The 22,337-nt window shown below is 37.0% G+C and overlaps 1 protein-coding gene across 1 annotated transcript; it reads right to left on the bottom strand.

Moving 5' to 3' along the window:
• Positions 1 to 1,423: 1,423 nt before the first annotated feature.
• LOC136238370 (ATP-dependent translocase ABCB1-like) lies at positions 1,424 to 21,081 on the bottom strand. Its single transcript, XM_066028810.1, has 25 exons — positions 20,922 to 21,081; positions 20,787 to 20,871; positions 19,997 to 20,478; positions 19,775 to 19,946; positions 19,545 to 19,669; positions 18,751 to 18,867; positions 18,638 to 18,692; positions 17,209 to 17,322; positions 16,698 to 16,808; positions 16,510 to 16,635; positions 14,120 to 14,494; positions 13,868 to 14,029; positions 13,761 to 13,809; positions 13,558 to 13,691; positions 12,691 to 12,852; positions 12,238 to 12,414; positions 9,258 to 9,341; positions 6,137 to 6,340; positions 4,134 to 4,234; positions 3,868 to 4,023; positions 3,590 to 3,746; positions 2,604 to 2,801; positions 1,990 to 2,196; positions 1,795 to 1,941; positions 1,424 to 1,738 (listed from the first exon to the last, which is right to left on the bottom strand). The coding sequence occupies exons 1-25, from the start codon at positions 20,996 to 20,998 to the stop codon at positions 1,535 to 1,537; spliced, it is 3,981 nt and encodes a 1,326-aa protein (XP_065884882.1). The 5' UTR covers positions 20,999 to 21,081; the 3' UTR covers positions 1,424 to 1,534.
• Positions 21,082 to 22,337: the final 1,256 nt, after the last annotated feature.

Genomic DNA, 22,337 nt, shown 5'->3' with positions numbered 1-22,337 from the left:
ATGTATGAATGCAATTCAGTGTATTTTTGACATACACAACTTATTAGAATCTAAACCAAAACAGCCAAGCTGTAAAATAAAAAGAGTGCAGACCCCAAAAAGGCCAGGGTGAAAAAAGTTGCAAAATCAAAACAGGTGAATTTGTGTTGCGTCCTCCAAGTTTCACTAGGATTCAGCACAAAATCCATTGGAATGGTTATTAAATTTTTTGCCATTAACCTACCGTCACAGTCATTTTAACGGCACAAAAAATTCATTGTTATGATGAAAATTGTGACACACATGTAGAGATGTTGAAATACTATGCTATAAAATAGCTCTAATTTTTGTACGCATGAAATATAAACTCTGTTCCTAGAAAGCAATGTTGACCTCTGCATGTCAGGCTTGGGGTCAAATACATGAGTATTTGTATTTAGCTGTATTTAAATACAGTATTTGTATTTTGAAACAACATGTATTTGTATTTAAATACTTCGTGTAAAAACTTAAAATACTTTCTGCAAATACCTCAAATACTTTTGCTTGGGAGAGAATCTGTATGACCTAATTTGTAAAATTTATTTGGTTTCTCTTTGACTTATTGACACCTTAATCTGTAAAAATATATCAAATACTAATTATTTTCTTTCAATTTCTTTGAATGGGAAGAGTTACGAAGAACTTACTTTTCTTTTAAGTTGAATAGTATATAAGTACAAACAAGAGTTCATAATATAGAGAGGGAGGAAGATACAGCGTTGCACTCTCCCTCCCTCTCTATGAACTCTTGGTACAAGCATTCAGACCCTGTAACATAGTTCCATAATGAGAAGAGCAAGAAGTCTATATACTCCAATTGTTTTCCGGCATTATATGTTACAGTTGTGTTTACCATACACTTGAAATTTTATTAGAACAATATTAAAACAGAGGTGTGTACTATTGGGTGGTTGTGTAACGTGTAGTTCAGATCAAAGGATCAAGTACAGAAGTATTTTAAAAGTATTTAAATGCTTTTAAAAGTATTTGTATTTGAAATACACCCTGGGTATAAATATTTCATACTTTCAGAGTATTTGTATTTAAATACTTTTCAAAGTATTTGATCCCAAGCCTGGTGCATGTATGTGGTAGTTGTTATCGTTTTTAACATTTTCACACTATTACTTTTAAAAGTCATATCAAAACACTAAACAGCAATCAAAAATATCCTCTGTAACTTTTTAACTTTACCATATGCAAACATATTAAATGTATTTAATTTGGGTTGTCTTAAACTGTTATAGACTTGTTATGTTTTGTTGCAAAAAAAACAGGTTTATTTACAATGTTAAAGTTAGGCAGTCTAATGTTGTTAGTTAATTTGATGGTTTGGGCTAATATTCGTACACAAGGTCAAGGGAAACACTGACACAGTGTCGACACCAAATGGCAGCATGTGTTAAAAGTTAAAAATCAATAATGTAATTTATAAAGATTTATAAATATATGGCTGAAAACAATCATATACAAAGTAATAACAATCACCTAAAAATCTAAGTTGGGAAACTTGTCACTCTGTTAACATCATTTGTGCTTCATTCAGTTTATAGTAGACTCCCTTCTGAGACATCAGTTCAGAATGAGTTCCTGCTTCAATCGCTTTACCATCCTTGATCACTATAATCAGGTCAGCATTGTGGATGGTGGATAACCTGTGGGCTATTACTACACTGGTACGACCCTCCCTAGCCTTATCCAGTGCCTCTTGAACCACCTAACAATCAACAAGCTCACTATACACTCTAACATACTTCATCATTGTCCACATACTTTTTCACTCTCAGTGTCCAAAGCTGATGTTGCCTCATCCAGTAACAATATCTTGGGTTTCCTCACTAAAGCACGAGCAATGGCTATACGTTGTTTCTGTCCTCCTGATAGTTGAGTACCACGAGATCCCACATTGGTAGAGTAACCCTACACAATATTCAATAACATCAGGGAACATTTTTATATTATACTCACTTGTGGTAGTGAAGTGATGAAGTCATGTATGTTGGCAGACTTTGCAGCTTCTTCTACTTCTTCATCACTCACTTCACGGAAGTTATCTCCATATCGAATGTTATCAGCAATACTGCAATCAAACAATGTTGGCTCTTGTGATACTAGTCCCATCTGATAACGAAGCCACTGAATGTTCAGCTGCTTTATATCCATTCCATCTAGTTGCTATAACAGAAATAAATGCACATATTCCTTCTGGAAATGTGATGTGCCCAATGTACTTAGTTTTACATAGCATACATTATACATATTTCATAATTTATGAATTACCCTACAATTACCAATTACTTATTTAAATTTTACACAGTTGCCCATGATTATAAACGCCGTATCTCTCTCCCACAGAAGACTTCATGATAATAAATACTTTCTAGAACACTTTCTTCAATATTGCTACCTAATTCTACAAGAGCTTGTACAGAAAGATTGTTCTCTGCACAGGATTGACAGAGTCTTAGCAACCTTATGGCACCTGCATAGTAAATCTATGCATGTATATTTGCAGGTTATTCAACAGCTGAGGGCACCTGTTATCCACTTGACTGCTACCATACAGGTCAAGTTTTACTTACCACATTCCCATTCTCTGGATCATAGAATCGTTCCAATAGTGACACTACTGTACTCTTGCCACATCCACTGGGACCCACAAGAGCTAATGTCTGTCCTGACTTCACTGACAGACTGAGTCCTTGTAGTACTGGTACATCAGGTCTAGTGGCATACTTGAACTCCACCTTCTCCAGTGATACCTGACCATCAATATTCTCCTAGTAGAGACAATATAAATACGTTGTACTACGTGTACTCATTTATGTCATCGCCAAACACACACAATGGTACTCAGAAACCTACATACAGGCTATATATATATATATATTTGTTTTTTTAATTTTTTAGCAGTTGAGACAGGATACTTTTTACTAAAGGTATGCCTAAAATATGGTAATAGAATAGCTAGTTTGTCTCTGACAATTGTATTACTGTATGTCTAGGAACACTTTACTGTTTTACTATAAGCTTGTTGGTAGGGCTGTACCAACACTAATATTATATTGGTACCGATATAATGAGTATTTGTATCAGTCTATATAGTACAGATATTTTACTTGAATATGAAAATTAGTATAAGTACTATTAAAAGCAATGAAATGATTTTAGTGAATTTGTAGCCTAGTGATGAACTCCTTAGACTACGCATAGGTTCAAATGCTGGAACAGTCAGGCTTTTCCCCTTTTTTTTTGTTGTTGTTGTTGAGGGGGCTTTTTTTGCATCACTTTTTTGGTAGTCTATTATTTTTATTCTATGATTGACAAAAACAAACCAGTTTGGATAAAAAAACACTTTGTGAATAATCAAATAAAAGGATTACATTGTTGGAAAGCACTTTGGATAGAAAAATTTAAATTTATTGTGATCTTGCTGTATACTCTATTACACTGTATTTCAAAACAATGAATATCTGATATGCTTTTGAAGTATCGGTTGTTTCTTTATATTGTTTCGCTACAATCTTGTATGTATGTATGTACGTATGGCTTGTATTGGAACACTTACTGGCTTTTCTCCTTCCTCAGAGTAGCTGTCAATGGCTGGTACTAAATCTTCCATTGCAAAGATCCTCTTGGCAGACAGCCTGGCCTTAGCATAGTTGGGTAGGAAAGTACTGGCTTGTGCTGCAGACAGTATTCCAAAGAACAGCGCAAAGAACACCCTGTAAACAAGAAAGCAGTAAAACAAAGATGTAGGTGGTTCAACAAAAGCACTACTACCTTTAAAGAATGAGTCAGACACGAGTTAGACACACACTAAATAACACACAACAAGTGACTAACGTGATGATGTCATTAAATTCCTCATGAAGAGAGTGGTCCTCATCTAGGGTGATCAGGAAAGTTCCAAAACGGAAAACTATGGCATCCATGAAATAAACAAATCCATCAGAGAAACCATTGCCAATTCCAAGAATAATACTGCTTTTCAGAGCTTTTCTAACAATGCACAAATGAACAAATTACAATGCGAATTCTTGTTTAGTCAAAACAGACTTGGATTCTCCACACACTACACACTCACACGCGCGCACACACACTCTACTCACTTGTAAGGCTCATACAGACTATCATTGTATTTGGATGACAAATTATCTTCCAGACCTAATGCCACTACTGTACGTATGTTGGATATTGACTCAAATGCAATCTACAGAAAGTGATACACACATACAACCTGTACGCATCTGTGAATCAATATGCCTGAAAGCTATAACTGTCTGAGGGAGAAAAAGTGTTGGGGAATTTACTACATTTACACACTGCATTGCATTTGACAACTTGTTGGAGGGGTGCACCACATACACCTAGTATCTATACAAAACAGCCAAACTGAAAAAGGTTACAGCATTAAGATGGATATTAGCATCATTGCAGTCTTTTCTTGGCCGCTTTCCTGGACTTCACAGTATTTTCATCTTTAGCTTTCTTTACAAGCCACAGTGTATAGATAGATATCACTTCTTTTGTTTTTGAGCCCAAAAGTCAGTCATACATGTAAGATGGCTTTGGGGCTGACTTTTAATAGTCCATCTCTTCTGTGATTATTATAATAAACTAGTACACAAAAAAAATTTGGAATTTTCAACTAGAGTAGGGACCATAACACTTCGATAAAAAGTACTGAAACAAGTTGGAGTAGTCCATGATATTAAATCACAGTAAAACAATAAGAAGTGTTATATCCCTAATGTGTATTTCCATTATGGTATCTTGAGCACAGTAGGGATATAACACTTCTTATTGTTTTACTGTGATTTAATATTGTGCACTACTCCAGCTTGTTTCAGTACTTTACATCGGTGTGTTATGGTTCCTACTCTAGTTGAAAATTCCAATTTTTTGTGTACTTGTTTGTAAACTTTTTTTGTAAAATAGAATTATTATGACTGGTGAACCCAAGCATACCGCATCAAAAGTAAGAAATGGCACACACGCCCCAGCTACCAATTATCATCTGAAAAGTGAAATATCCATTATGCTTAGTTGTCAGCTATGTTCACCCCATTACACAGCATTATGTATCAAGAACTGATTGAAAAGCACCTCTGGAATCAAAGTAGCCACTATGAAAAATACGGACGATTTCTATTATGAAGGGAAGCCATCATGTGTTACTGCCAAATCGACACTTTTCGCTGTCAGCCAAGATGAATGGGACACAAAGGAGGACACTGGAAAGTCCATGAAGAATGCATTGTAAGTACTGCGGTATGCCAAAAGGCACCTTTCGGGCCGAAGCAACATTGAACAGTGATGAAACCAAGCCCATAGCCTTAGCTATTATCGAGTTATGTTTCTCTGAAGGCATCAGTCAGTTACTTGGTCAGTCAGTCAGTCAGTCACTAGAAAACTACATTTAACAATTTTTTAATTTAAAAAATTCATAGCAACTTGTTGAAAGCATTTCAGGTTGATCTGAAGGCTTGTTTGGGCTTGGTTTTACTTAACCAATACTGCTTCAGCATCATCAGAGAAAAGTGAGACTGGTTTTGGGTGATGTTATTTCATGGGCCACGCCCACACCTTTGTGAATGAAGACAAGAGGCGTAAAGTATTTTATTGGACAGATGAGCAGTTTCTTAACAACAAACCTGTAAATGCTAGAGACACTACTACAACTGAAACCGTCTTTCCTTTCACAAGGTTGCATGTCATTTGTCACTAACTGAAGTAGTGAAACTATGGGGCAATGAAACCCTGCACATAGAGGGGATGCAAGCTTAATACACTGGTAAGTTCACAGTACATACTTCTGCTGGAGTGTGAGTGTGCTTGCAGTACAATACACAACATTATACAGGTCCAGTCGCAATTACTCATTCTAAACTAGTACATAAACAAATCTACTGAATTCGTTCAATGGTCCAAAGGGTGCATTATTTGAATGACATATGCCATTAGCTACCAACTACATAATATGTAGCTAACTGTAGCTATAGCTACGTACATCCAAAGCTCTGAATGTTGCATTCAAACCTTCGAAGCTTAAAATTGACATTCATTTATGCACTATTCTAAACATATAATGTTGAAACAATATCTCACTTACGCTTCCAGATTTTTCGTAAGCTTTCTTGCTGTTTCCTCCTACCCCAATGACTAGTTTAGTTTGGAGGGTATTTGATACCATCATTACTGGTACTGCCAAGAGGATTAATAGTGTAGTCAACCAGCCATAGATGAAGGCTATGGTGATTCCTGTCAGTAGGCCAGAGATGATTTGGGTCACTGCACCGAGACGTGTCCCTGTAGCCTGGTAAATATAATACAGTACATAATGAAACATACTGTCTTGAACCTCTGTCTCTGCGGTGTGTGTGTGTGTGCGTGTGCATGTGTGTGTGTATCTGTGTTATGTAATGTATCAGGCTTTTAACATATGGTTTAAGGAATGAAACACTACGTTACGAATTTAAGTACCAGTTTTGAAAAACAACACATTCACATAAAGCCACCAGGCTTTGTTGATTAAATAAGACTTAACTCTTTGAGCAAAGGACACTTGGACAGCCCCTAGTAAATAAAAATACTGGCAATTACCTCAAAGAAGCACATACTTGGCAGCTGGTTAGACATGCCAGTATCCATGGTGATGAAGCTTTGGAGTGAAAAATCAACATTTGAAAGTTACAAACCTGTGAAGGCTTTGGCCCTAACTGTAGAATTACTTGAGTTAATTGAGTCAAATAGTGATTTGTGGTTACATTGCCACCCCAGCAATCCCTTCTTGTGTCGTGGCTATCCCTATTCCCCATTTGAAATTCCAATTTTTTTGTTTAGTTTGTGTACTTTTAGTTAATCCAGAAATGGATTTTGTAATTTTACGGTAGTACTGTATATTAGGGATCATGGAGATTTGGGTTTTTCTGGCCCAAAAAAATCACCCAAAAATCAGACCATCCTGACGTCTTAGCAGTATTGGTTAGGTATAACCAAACCCAAAAGTGCCTTCAGTACGACCCTAAAAGCTTCTAATAGATTGCTACAAAAATTTTTTAAATTTTATTCAATGGAATTTTTTACTGACTGGCTAACTGCCTGCCTGCCTGATTAGTATAGCGGCGTAGCCCCGCAATATTGTGCACTTTTTCATAAAGCCATGAAACTTTCCACATAAATAGTACTCCTCAATACATGTAACTTTAGATATAGTGCCATCGCTGATTTGACCTTTGGTGACCTTTACGGCCATTTTTGTACAGAAAATTGATCATTTTTGTCTTTATTTCCCTGAGGCAGTAATTAACTTGTGAAAACATGGTACCAAACAAAAGATCTTGCTGATAGAAACAACTTGGTTTTTATTTGAAGTCAATAGGTGATTTCATTACAAAGTTATGATCATTCTTATTAGCTGCAAAATGTGATATATTTACCTGCCCTTGAGGTGTGAATTACCTGTGGGCAGATAATTATGCATAAATTTATCAAATTTTGCAGCTAACAAATATGATCATAACTTTGTAATGAAATCACCTATTGACTTCAAATAAAAACCAAGTTGTTTCTATTAGCAAGATCTTTTGCTTGGTACCATGTTCTAACAAGTTAATTACTGCCTCAGGGAGTTAAAAACAAAAATGATCAATTTTCTGTACAAAAATGGCCGTAAAGGTCACCAAGGTCAAATCAGCGATGGCACTATATCTAAAATTGCATGTATTAAGGACTACTATTTATGTGGAAAGTTTAATGGCTTTATGAAAAAGTGAACAATTTTTTGGTTGCGCTGCTATACTAGATGCCTTCAGACAAGCGTAACTTGATAACGGCTAAGGGTACGGGTTTGATTTTTTCACTGTTTGATGTCCGACAGGTGCCTTTTGGCATACCACAGGCATGCATCATGGACTTACCTTTGTTCCCCATTTATTTTTGCTGACAGCCCAAGGTGTCAGTTTGCAGTAGCATGATGGCTTTCTGGCTATGTTTGTAACACGAATCATCCATAATTTCCATAGAGATTAGATTGATTTGCAGAGGCACTTCTCCTAATGTTATTTGTTTGTAATGCTGTGTAATGGGCTGAACATAACTGAAAGTGAAGTGTAATGGCCACTGCACTTTTCAGTCAGTAATTGATAGTTAGGAAGTGTCTTCAGACAAAAACATTAACTCTGATGCCATTCTTTCTTATGATGCAGTATGCGTGGGTTCACCAGTCATGATAATGGTACAAAAAAGTAATATAAGAAAAAATTAGGAATTTTAAATTCAATTAGGGATCATAGAAAATAAAGTAGGGAAACAAGGGAGGTTGCCTACACCTGCAGATATACTAGCAGACATTTAATCCCTAATCCAGTCATGGGTGGCATTCTCCTTGCACTTGTTGATAATGAAGATTGTTTTGGATACAGCAATTTTGCACTCAATCTTTTGGTATACACAAGAAACTGATTAAATTTTGGTATACACAAGAAACTGATTAAATTGCAATGTGTATTCTAAGATACACTACACTTGACTGCATTATTAGAGTATTTATGTGACTGCTCTATTAGGGTATTTTATCCCACCCACATACAATCTTGGTGGAAAAAAGACACCTTGCGACAAAGCCTTCAGCATAGATTAAGCATATCAGACACACTTCATTAGCAACAAACAGTACATGAGCAAAACTAAATCTGAGAGTGACTTTTTATGCATAAAACAAGAAATGATATGGTTTGGATTGTTTTTACTCGAAAACGAAACCAACTCACAAACATGCACAATGATCCATTCAGCAAGACTTGTTACTATTTATTCTGGGAATCTCATTGTATACTTTGCTATGCCTGTGAATCAAATAGTAAATGAATAAAATAGGAAATTTGTTTTGTCTGACATACACTTACTGTGTTTCCTTTCTCACTAGTGGATCTATACACAAAGAGCCACTAGAGGGTTGTTTCAAGTCGAAGGATGCTTTCCAAGGTGGTTTTTCATGTGCTTTCTATTAGGATTTTTACAAAAAACATGGGCGATCATGGTTCGACATTTCTGCCTATACTTTGCATGATAGCTTGGCAGGTACTGGAGGGAAACTCTATCAGTGGGTAGGTAATGGTTTCGTCTTGATTTGGAGAAACCCCAGTGGATAGCGCAAAGACACTGCACATAAATGTGTGACATATATACAATAAACATTTCATTCTAAAAACTGCTATTACTACACAACTTACTCCTTGTACTTGGCTGGCATCATGTGACAACCTGGTTGTGAGGGCTCCGGTTGAGTTCTGCTCCTGATCAAACCATCCAATATCCTATAAGAATGATGCTATGCAACAAAATGAAGCTACACAAAACTATACCCTACGCCTGTATTCATTCAAGTATAAACAAAAATACCAACAAATACAAATACCCCTTTACATAAAGGATCATGGATAAGTGTGTATTCTGATATCTTGTACTATTCAGTTTATTAAAAACTTAATAATAAAGTTGTCAACACTCAAGAGGTAGGAAATTCACTACTGGTCATGTAGTATAGCTATATATTGTACTCTGTGCAATGAAACAGGTTACCCCTAGTAGAGTAGCATAGTGAGATAGTTGTGCACTTTTTGATATAATTGTAAAACTTTCCATATAAGTGGTACTCCTTGTGACATAATTTTATGGATATAGAGCCATTGCATATTTGACCTTTGGTGACCTTTACAGCTTTTTTTTTTGTATTGAAAATTCATCGTTTTTTATCTCCCTGAGGCATCATCTTGCACAGTTTCAAATTAAAGGTGCTGCTAAAACAAACTACTCGGATTTCAATAGGTGATTACAATCCGAAGTTATGATCATATATATATATATATTTATTTATTTAATAGTTATACCACAGCTGCAAGGGATTTTGCTGATATATACACCCAAAGCCCAAGAGCCACAGGCCCGAGGGCTGCAGGTGTATATGTCAGCAAAATCCCAAGCAGCCGTGATATAAGTGATATATATACCACACCTGTGGTTGAGATCAAAAGCGCCATGCTGTGGTATATAACTGATATACCACGCTTTGTGGCTACGCTTACCATATATGGTGTAACTTCACACATTCCGCAAAATCCTTATCTAAACGGTAAACAAGTCTCTAATAACAAGTGCCTAAATCAACCAACAATTATTCACCTCAGGAACTGGAACAAGTTTCAATGAACTCTTGTCTCCTTCGTGGATAACTCACTAATCGCGACTATGTGGGTGTGGCACTGTTAAAAGTGTAAAACGTCTGATCCATCAAGAATTTCTATTGATTTCCATCTCCAGGAGGTGCTGTTTCACTATAACTTACTATCTAAAATCGTTTTCATTTACTGGGGTGTAGAATATAACAGTTATAACACGATTACTCGGGATATGACTAAATATACGCACTCTCACTCGAGCGCTGCGCTCTCTTGTGAATCGTGCGTATATTTTAGTCATATCCCTCGTAAGCGTGTTATAACTATAAAATATCACTTGGGGTGCACTCACCTAATAGGTGAAAGAACTAACGAGGACTCATCCCGTTTGTTTTATACAGTAGTATCTGAAAATCGACCGTGGTTTTAAAAGCATGGGCTAATAGCCATCAAAACGTTGTCCATACTTTAAAACATCATTAATACGTTACTATGCTTCAACACGCTATGTTAGAAAACTTGTAATTGTAGGATTGAGTTTATATTGTTATCATTTTTGTACTAAGTTAAGCCAACTAACTTCGCTATTGGGACAGTAAGTAAGTTATTATATTAAGTTAAGTACTTAGGACTGTAAGTTACTAACCTATTTCAGTGTAGCAGTAGTAGTTTTTTCATTCTGTGGTCTGTTCATCTGTTCAAAGGCTGATACGCAATGGGTAGAAATACAGATCCACGATCGCCCAAACAATTATTTTGTGCCTTCATTATCCTTTACTAACAACCAACTAGTCCATCTTAGAGAATATACTCAGTTTAGCAACCACTACAAAATCGAGTCCCACAATGCAAAGCTCTATGTCGCTCAATATAACGAGTCAAAGCATATCGTTTCTTTGAACTGGCTGGGCATCAAAGTTAGTGGCAAACCGCTTTCCCATGATATTGCCTGGGAAATATGCGAGTTAAACACCGAGTGGCACCTTTGAACGCCCACGCTAAAGTGGTACATATATATATGTATATATTAACCATGAAATTCTATGAATTATTTGCCCATTAGTAATTTATACTCCAAGTGCAAAGAATTTTATGACTTACAAAAATGATCATAACTTTGTAGTGAAATGAGATACAAATTTCAAACAAAAGTCAATATAGTTCTTAGATAATTTGATACAATGTTTTAACAGTGTAAAATAATGTCTCAGGGAGATAAAGACAAAAATAATTAATTTTCAGTGAAAAATGGCTCTAAAGGTCACCAAAGGTAAAATCTGTGATGGCTCTATATCAAAAAACATATGTCATGAGGAGCACAATTTGTGTGGAAAGTTTCATAGTTGTATCACAAAGTGCACAAAATGCCCATTTTTTGGTGCTATGCTGCTCTACTACCCATCATTTTTGACAAATTAGATAAACAATTAACAGTACCAATTATTTGCATTGTATCTACCCATGCAGTACAGTTATGTGGATGATCCAGTATTACAAAACAACCCCATCGGACAGCACGATTGATCACGTGCATAGCAATGCAAATTACTAAAACTAATCCTACCAGTTTATCCTACGACTATTATTGAACACTTATTGATCGTCTGATCACTGCAAAGTTGAAGTGGTTCGGGTACTCAAAATAAACATTCTGAGACTCTACTTTAAAACCTCATGCTGTATTAGCCTGTCAGCACACTCCCTCATGTTGTATTTTCCATACACAAGAACAGTGGTGCTTAACTACAACATGTGAATACTTAAGATATAAGATTCCGGTTTTCTAAAAAAATGTACATTTATTATCAATTGAATTACTGTATGCAACTACCTGTGTTAGAACAGGTCATTTTTGAGGGTAAATTTTTTTGCAAAGACTGATCAGACAAAACGCAAGCAGTAAAATATTCACAAAATCACTGTTACCAAACAGCCTATAATATTGTACTGGAAGGTCATTCACAAATATAGTGGAAAATTTCTCCTCAGAAAATAACCCCACCATAGTACAGTACTGTGTTACAAAAACACTTACTTGTCTCATGATGGCTTTAAAGGATATACTCCTTAGTCGAGCAGTGAGGGCCTCACCAGACACAGAAAAACAAAACATACGAAGAAAAGCAACAAGTCCTGCCACACCAGCGAGTGCGACAAACAACAGCGACCATAATCTTCCCTCCTCTTCAGCAGTACGTGGGTCAGCATATACCTAGGATTTGTAACATTGTGTGTCTGTAGTTATACAAATCGTAAACATATACAATTGCCACGCAGAGATACACTATACACTACACAACACACATGCATACACTTTTTTTACTCACATGCGCGCGCACGCGCACACACACACACACACACACACAAGTGCACACACACAGATGCGCACATTTAGTGTACATACATTCGCTCACTCACATCACCCGCACGAACCCACACAACCCACCCCACACACATTATGACATACACCACCTAAACTACTACATACCTCAAAGAGTTCTCCCATGAACAAAGCAGAGGAGGGGAAGATAGCTCCATCAACTGCCGATGCTATTACACCAATCAAGATCAGGTACCACTCTGGAGCACTAGCCCTGACCACACGCCATAGTGAAGGATCAGGGAGGGCTTGATCATGTTCATCACCAAGCTGTGGAGAGACAGGCACAAACTTGGTGGGAGACCCTTTTAGCTACAACAGAACCTTTAGCAAGGACTAACTTATAATATTGCACCTACCAAAAGTACAGTAGTGGTCAAAAAGGTTTCCATTAACTAGTAAGCCCAAAAATGCACCAAAAAACGCAACACAACACAAATAGTAGGAATGCAAACACACCCTAAAAGAACACAACGCAAATGCAAGTGAACCCAACATAAACACAATGGAAACTTTTTGACCACTACTGTATACACAATATCAGTGGTTGAGTGGTCGCTGATACATGAAGTATACATGAAGCATGAAGTATTTCCATTATAAGTACTGTAAGCTACTATATTGCACTTTGCGTGGGAGGATCAAAGTGATGCCGCATATCGTATTGTTCATACAGTACTAATTAGCTGCATAACTGTACTGTGTGAGTCATACAGAACAGTTATGCACTTAATTGGGCAAATACAGTACAGTTATGTGTTTAATTCGGCAAATATAGCACACTTGGGCAAAATATGGTACAGTTATGCAGAGAATTTATTTAAGGAATGCTAAGTAAACAACACACTGTAAATCGCTAAAACCAGCCAAACTGCTTAGCGCCAAACACATACATATCAGGACTGAAATAAAAAACAGAAATTGGCTAAATGCTTTTAAATGGCCAACAGAATTTCTAGTCACACACTACAATACCTCTTCATCTTCTTTTGTCTCTTTGGGTTGGGTGGACTGTTGCCGTGAAAACTGTTTATCAAATGACTTGGAGACAGTTGGTGTTGATGCACTACCTTTCGCAGATGCTTGTCTTTGATATTTAGCCAGCATTCCTGTGAGAATCAGACATGAAGCATGACTACACTATACACACACACATGCACATACGCACACGCACTCACCAGTTATAATTTCATCTTCAGTGAACACCTCACCTACTCCACCATAAGACTACACCCATCACAACACAATAACAACATGTAGTGTGTATGAGTGACTAGCTCCTTACCTGAGCTTGTACAAGATCAAAGTACACTCCCTTCTTCATCAATAGGGTTTGATGGTTACCAGATTCTGCTAGCTTGCCATCAACAATTGCTGCAATAACATCAGCTCCTTGTATGGTAGATAATCTGTGGGCTATGATTATTGTGGTACGACCATGGCTAGCCTAGGGAACGGTACAAAACATTGAACATGTTGTACAGCTAAACAGGTAATACTCTATACCAGCTGTAACCAGTTAAGCAGGTCTACATACCTGATCTAGAGCAGCTTGTACTAAGGATTCACTCTCAGCATCAAGTGCTGATGTTGCCTCATCCAGTATTAATATCTTTGGGTCTCTCACTATGGCACGAGCAATGGCTATACGTTGTTTCTGTCCTCCTGATAGTTGAGTACCCATCTCTCCTACTAAAGTGTTATATCCATCAGGAAGTTGACTGATGAATGAGTGAGCATTTGCAGCTTCAGCTGCAGCAATCATTTCTTCTTCTGTAACATCATCTTTGCCATAACGAATGTTCTCTGCTATTGTAGTAGCAAACAACACTGGCTCCTGACTGACTACTCCAATGTTGGAACGTAACCAACGTAAGTTCAGTTCCTTAACATCATATCCACCAACAGTTACCTACATATAAATACAAGAATGCACAGTACAACAAACAGTGTTGGGTGAGTTACTTTTTAAAGTAACTAGTTACATATTACATATTACTTGCAACTGAACTATTTAGTTACAGTTACATATTACCCATAAAAAAAAGTAACTATAATAATATTACATATTGTATTACTTTGTGTCCACAGCCTTCAGCTGTCACGTGTGAAACTACCACCTTATCACGTGACATGATTGCGTTGTTGGACAATGTGCAAATCTTGGCTATAAGTAAGAAGCTGGTGAATAGGCTTCATTCAGTAGGCTTCATTACTTCGTTGTGGCTAAGCGTTACTTAGTGGATTACTAATGAGATTAGTAACTTCGTTACTTGTAGTAATAATATTACGTAATGTTAGATTCGTTACAGTGACTATATTAGTTAGATAACATTACATTTGTTAGTAAAGTAACTTGAGTTATATTACCTGTTTTTATAGCGTGTTTCGTTATATTACTTAGTTACCACAAAAGTAATAATATTACGTAACGCGTTACTCCCAACACTGACAACAAACCATACCAACATCTGACACACTGACTGACAAATGAAAAGATGGATAGACAAGAGTTTTTGTAGAAATGGGGGAACAGGAGTTAAACAATCATCTGGAATATCAACTAAATGATGAATGATTGTATACAGCACGTGGGTGGATCCCTATCCCCTTCTTTGCCCTTTTCTTTTAGGAAGATATAATAGTGCTACAGGTTTTTAAAGTCATGGCAGCTTTTGTAACAGCTTTTAAGACTTCACGAGGGCTGCCCCTTTTTAAATATAATCTGTGAACCTTCTTAAAATATTAATATTGGATAGTACTTGTCACCTTGCATCACAGTGACACCACCACTAGCCTAGGTTATTGTGTAATAAGATCACATAATTATTTGTGACCGGATCTGCGAAAACCCGACATAATGGTGCATTTTCAAATTCTTTATTATTAAATATTTATAATCTAATTAGCCGGGTGCATGCTCTGGCCAAGTTTCAGCCTTGTATGCCAACAACTTTTGGAGTTACAGCCCTACAAAGTACTAGCAGCAATAAAAAGATCAATTTGTACACTAAATTACAGGTGCTTACAAAAACGGCTGTAACTTACAAACGCAATGCAGTACAGAGTTGCAACTCGCACCATCATGTTCGCCATGAATAGGGGAGTCCATTACATGGTGAGATTTTTCTCCTACCACCTTTCTTCACTACATACAGAGACAAAATCAGTGAAGAAAAATCGATCGCGTACGACTGCTTCGACATGACATAAACAAACTCCCATAACTCACGTACCCTTTACGCTACTGCTACAAAACAAAGAGTTTCGAACTCCTCTTGAGTAGACGAATACGATGGTACCCATGTTTTCATCATTGCACCCTTTCTTCATAAATAACAAAGCATTAAAAAATTTACGAAATTTTTTTTCCATTTACGGAAATATTTTACGCATTGCAATCAATAGCCTATACTGAAAATTTAGGCTTGCACTATTATGTCGGGTTTTCGCAGATCCTGTCACATTTCATTGGCCATTGTAATAATCCCAAATGTAATTAATGTATTACATTATTGTGAGCTGCCTAATATAGACAGACACAAAGATGAGTAGAAAAACATGATAGCTCAAGCAAATACATACAGCTAATCCAAGAGCCAAGCTGTGAAAAATAATCATTGCAGCCATTTCTTGGCTGCCACCTTTCATATCATCTTTTTTCATACTATTTTTGGAAGACTGCACCGTCTTTCACAGCTGGGCTGTTTTGGATTAAGAGATTTGTACTATTTATTGTATTATTTTACACGGACGTTCAGCAACTAATATGAAGTATATGACTACCGTATAAAGGCATCTCGAAATGTATTTGGTACATGCATGTATGGTTGGCTTTCACATTATAACTCATTGATATTTAAACAGATTTCCACATTCAAGGTTTGTACCAATAGTTACCCAACATGCATACATACAACCACACACCTTCCCTTGATCAGGATCATAGAATCTTTGTAGTAACTGAGTGATGGTACTCTTCCCACAACCACTTGGTCCAACTAGTGCCAGAGTTTGCCCAGGCCTGATCCTCACATCGAGTCCCTTCAACACCTGTGGACCATCAAACACAGAAGGTAAGAGACATCCTATAATGCATATCATTGTTTGCTCACTTCAACATCTGGTCTGGCTGGGTAGGTGAAGCGAATGTTGTCAAACACAATCTCAGTATCAAACTTCTCTGGCTTGAGACCTGCTGATGACTGTGAATCTATCAATGGCTCCTACACAAAACATGATAGACAAGCTGAGCTACGAATCAATGCCACAGACATGCCGGTGGTACATTTTAAACAGTTTCATTTATTCATTACATGTGACTGTAAATCCAAAACACTTGCATGTCGTGAATTATGTGAGACTTTTATGTACAGTATAAACTACTGACCTCTCATTTTCAATGGGAACCAACACAAATGAAACTTGCCTTGGTACGTGAAAACACAAATGCTTGTTTCACAAATATCATTGGATTAACAGTATTTTACACACTGTGTATTTATAAAGACAATAGCATACCATAACTACTTGAAATGATTTGTCAGTTAAAACTACTTTGGCTTATCATGCACAACCCTAAGCTACTGAAACTTGCACCTCTTCAAGATCAAATCACAGTCTTACCCTATCAATGGTATCATAGATGAATCCAGCAGCACCTAAAGCAACTGCGAAGTCTTGCATGCTAGGAGCTGCCTGTCCCAGGGAGAAGGCTCCAATCAGCAGTGCCACGAACACCTATAAACGATTAAAACAATGAAATGCATGTATGTATGTATGTATGTATGTATGTATGTATGTAAGTATGTATGTATGCATGCATGTATGTATGTATGTATGTATGTATGTATGTATGTATGTATGTATGTATGTATGTATGTATGTATGTATGTATGTATGTATGTATGTATGTATGTATGTATGTATGTATGTATGTATGTATGTATGTATCTTTGCCTGTTTTTCCGCACTCATGTGAGGAAAATTTGGCTGGGTTGAAATATAGGAAGTGAGTTTATGACGTTGGAAAGTTTTTGCTGATATATGTGTCAGAAAACAACGTAGCTGGTCTCCTAGAGTAACAAATTCCTTTGAGTTAAGAGGGCGTGTCTCCCTTATAGCATGTATAGTACACAAATGAAACTTAAGACCAGCTTTGCAGTTTTGCCAGGAGAATTAGCACAATAAAACGTTCTAGACAAAGCACATTACAAAACAATCTTCTGTATCGTGGTTTAAAGCAACTTGTTCAAGTTATAGTTCCTTAGCAGTGCATAGCAACGTAATTATAGAATTACATGAAATACGAATAAATCATAACATTGATAAATTACACTAGTTCCCAGCTAGCTACATGGCATTTGGTGTTTTAAACAAATCATCCAATAAACTATGAAACTTACCATATAAGCAGTAATCCTTAATACACAATACTATAACTTCGGAATGAAATCACCTATTAACTTCAAATAAAACAAAGCTGTTAACACAGTTAAGCAACACTTTAAAGAGTTGATTAAAGGAGATAAGACAAAAATGATTTTCTACACAAAACGAGTATTCTAATCTGTGATGGCACTATATCTAAAAGTACATTCCATGAAGACTATTTATGTGGAAAGATTTGTGGCTTTATGCAAAATACACAATATTGCTAATTTTGGGGGCTATAGTGTTATATCTTTATATATCTGTATTAATGCGGACTCAAACACACACAGAGTACCGAGTACCAAGTATTTCATCCCAAACTATAGAATAGACACGGTAAAATACCAGTGAGCTAAAAACTAGGCTATAATTCTATTAACCACTGGAGTTGCATGCTGCAAGAGTCCATATACTGGATGATCACACTTCACTTCATATTACATTTCATTGTTGCAAGTGAAGAAGATTCCACTTCACTCTTTGCCTCGTACACTTTAAGAAGTAAACAACTGGGACTGAATAGAAGCCGGGCTCGTTTAAACACCAGGTCCCAAAGTTACTTAGGAAATAAACACCAGGGGGCTTTGATACGGATAAAAGACATTTTCCCATACAAACTTACAGTCAGTACTTCTCCACTGGTAGCATCTTCATACTGAATGAGGTAGGCTCCAAACCTGTAGAGATGGGATGGTACAGGATAGTAAGATAGTTAGGGGAGGTGTTGGACCATACCAATATCCTACTGCATGTATGAAGAAGATGAAGAATGAGGTGAGAGCTATTCCCAGTCCAGTAGAAAATCCTTTCTTTATTCCAACCTTCCTGGCATCTTTCAAGCGCGCACTGTACCTATAGCCAATAACTCAATTGTAAAATTGTTAACATAACATGTATACAGTGGAACCTCTCTATTACGGACATTTTGGGACCCAGAATTTTTGGCCACTTTTTGCTGTAATATAGAGGTTTTCCTCTATCAGAGGTAAACCAGACCTGTTGGGACCAAAATTTTTGTCCTTATGGAGGTTTTTTCTATTGTGTCCTTAAATCGGGGAGTTTGTTAAGAGAGGTTCCACTGTATGTATGTACATGGCATGTAGTGCGTGCGTGTATGTGTGTCTTTTTATCACAAGATCAGAAGACAATGTGATAAAGAGACAAAAATGTACTGATGAATGAAGTAAACCAGTCCACATACAGAAAGAAACTGTACAATGTGTGACTTGTTACAAGTGGCAAAGGAGGCCTAGTAGCAGAGTATGAAGTTATTTTAGTTGCCACTTTTATGGTTTGCTTAACCATTCAATGGCAGCAATAGAGCAAACAAGTAGGTGTGTACATGTGTGCGTGACTAGCAATACTGCTCAAGTTATTTAACTTCGGATCCAGGACCCTGCCATTGTGTGTGCATGTACATGGTGCTTGTACAAATGCGTGTGGTGTGGAAAGTGTGTGCGTGCGCGCGTGTGTGTGTGCGTGCGTGTGTGTGTGTGTGCGTGTGCCTGTATGCACGTAATGTCACATACCGATCTATTTCTTTCTGTTGTCCACCAAATGATATCACAGTTCGAATAGAAGAGAACACCTCTTCAGCCACAGCTCCAGCACTGGCATACTCCTTCAGTCCCTCACTACTGAACTTGGCCAACATCTAATACAAAACACTTGCACATAAATACAACACAAACTCCATCCAACAAATAGCACCAATTTTTCAGAAGTCACATGTTCTCATATCTTATAGTCTAGTACTCACCCTAACAACAAATGCAGCTGATATTACCAAAAAAGGAGTTCCTCCCAACATCACCAGTGTTAGTCTCCAGTCATAAATAAAACCAACAACAATACCACCAAAGAAGCTAGACGTCCATTGGATGAAAGTTGAAAGCCTGTCCCCAATTCCACCATGAATCTTGTCCATATCACTACAGAAAAGAAAGCAATAATTTATCAACATTGGAATACAGAGACTCACTCGCTTAGTCTGGAATTGAGTTCTCCCACACTGTTGACGTCAAACCATCCAATCTCCTGCCTCAAAACGGATCGGAAGAATCTCTTACGGATAATAAGAAGCTGTCTCTCACAGGCATGCTGAAAAAATGCCACATGCATCCATCCACCGACAAATGCCACTACTCCCAAAGCACAGAAGTAGATGACTAATATATTAACATCTTCAATGAGTTCATCTCCAGTAGTACACAAGGAATTATCAAAGAAAAATTGACAATCTTGTGTCGCATTCTCACATATTGTATAAAGTGCCGTACAATTGACATTCTCCACTGAGAGATTAAAAGCTCGGGAAAGTTGACGAGTAATAAACTCGTTTGAAAAAGCATCAATGGTTTCACCAAAGACCACCATTAGGAGAGGCAGAGTTACTCCATGGGCTACAGCAGCAATAGACCCAATAGCCATCAGCAACCAGTCCAGCCCTGTAGCAAATCGAAACTAAAAAAAGACAATTCACATATAAAAGAGAAAGATGCTATTCTTTAATGTTGTGAAAATAGGATACCACTTTTGAGGTTAACAACACAGACACCTCCCTACAAAACCATGTTTGTCCAGAGAATGTTGCTAAAATGTCACATTTTGTGAGTCAGGCAGCTCGATAATTTAAATTTTATTTTTGTGGCCTATTATCACCATTGCTTCTGTGAATTAGGTGGTTGGTGAAGAAGTCTGCATCTACTAAATTTACACTTCTGCACTAATTAAACAATGACATCCGATTACGTAACAGTGCGTAGGCTTACTATTTCCAAAAGTCCAGCTACCCTCGCTTTGCTTTTCTTCGAGTCGTCTTCACTTTCCGACCCATCATCCACTTTCTTTGGAGGGCTACAGAACGAACAATGTAAACAGTGTTTGTGAAAACGCGCGCCACTAACAATTCGCTATCCTGGTCGATGACGGACATTTCTTCGACACTCTCTGACACAACCCGCTTTTCACGCAAATTGTTCATTGCGTGTTCCTCGCCGGATCGTTTGAAGCGTAAATTTATACTAATTCAGACACGTGACAATTATAATGTGGCACGTGATGTCACACCCAAAAGCAGGTGCTGGAATGTATCCAGTTAATTGTGGCACTCCATTTAAGGTGTGCTGAAAGAAAGTGTGCTAATAATAATGTCATTGGACTAAGTCATTTAGGTATATGTTGAGCTACATGTTGAGCTGCACGCATCCGGCTATAAAAAAGTTTTAGGAGAAATTACATTTCAGCCAATCAGATGATTAGTGGTAACCAAAGGTGTCAAAAGCAGACATGTGCAGTTTGGCTCTATTGCTGAATATAACAATGTCATATGGGGACCTTCTTACACACTTGACAATCAAAAACTTGAAAGAATACAGCGTAAAGTAACCAGACTGAATGATTCCATCTATCAGCCATTATAGTTATCATACTACAACCTGAAATTACGACATCTAAACTGACCTGCCATCTTTACAACATCGTAGATGAAGGGGTAATTTGATCTACTTGTACCAAATTCTCAAAGGCAATTATGACATAGATAATCATAATTTATTTACCCCATCCACTTCTACTGCAAGAAGAGGTCATGCACACAAAGGAATTATTCAAACATCACATGCACTAATTCATATACAAGATCTAATTTTATAGTAACAGAGTAATCAATGACTGGAATTCATTACCCCAACCATATTGTTGCTTCTCCCTCTGTCAATAATTTTAAAACACTGCTGGATAGACATTACAGTAATTGCTTATTTGATTTTGTATATAGCTCTATGGATGTAGCTAGCTACAGGCATAAGCCTTTATCCTTAAAATACAAATACAAAATATTAGCTACAATTAACTCTACGCTGAAGTTTGGGGAACTTACTGCAGATAGCAGACAGACAATGTAGCTAACTTTAGCTATCTGAATTGATTTGATCTGTTAACTGTATACTTCATAGACTAACAGATTGATGAGTTGTTTATAAATGAAATTCAAATTCTTGAAATGTGTACTGCTAGACCCACTGGCTAAGGCAATATTTTAAGGTATTTTTTTATGCAGAAGTTTGACACAATAGTTCATAGTTGTGACCAGAGGGGTCTTCCACACATGCATCAGATCTAATTCATGTAAGTTACCAACTTTGACAATTTATATATATTCAAAAAAGATAATGACTTAGCTAATTGAAATTTGGTCAGTAATGCCGGAGACATAACTTCATAGATACAGGTTATCATGTTTCTTGAACACCTTAAGTTATGATTTTCCAATTTCATAGAATTGGATGTGTGTGGAAGACCCCTCTTCACAAATCTTAGCT

Source organism: Dysidea avara, chromosome 11 (assembly GCF_963678975.1).
Source record: "Dysidea avara chromosome 11, odDysAvar1.4, whole genome shotgun sequence".
Classification (NCBI taxonomy): Eukaryota; Metazoa; Porifera; class Demospongiae; order Dictyoceratida; family Dysideidae; genus Dysidea; species Dysidea avara.
The sequence above is the reverse complement of the archived record's forward strand: the minus strand, read 5'-3'. Positions and strand labels throughout refer to the sequence as shown.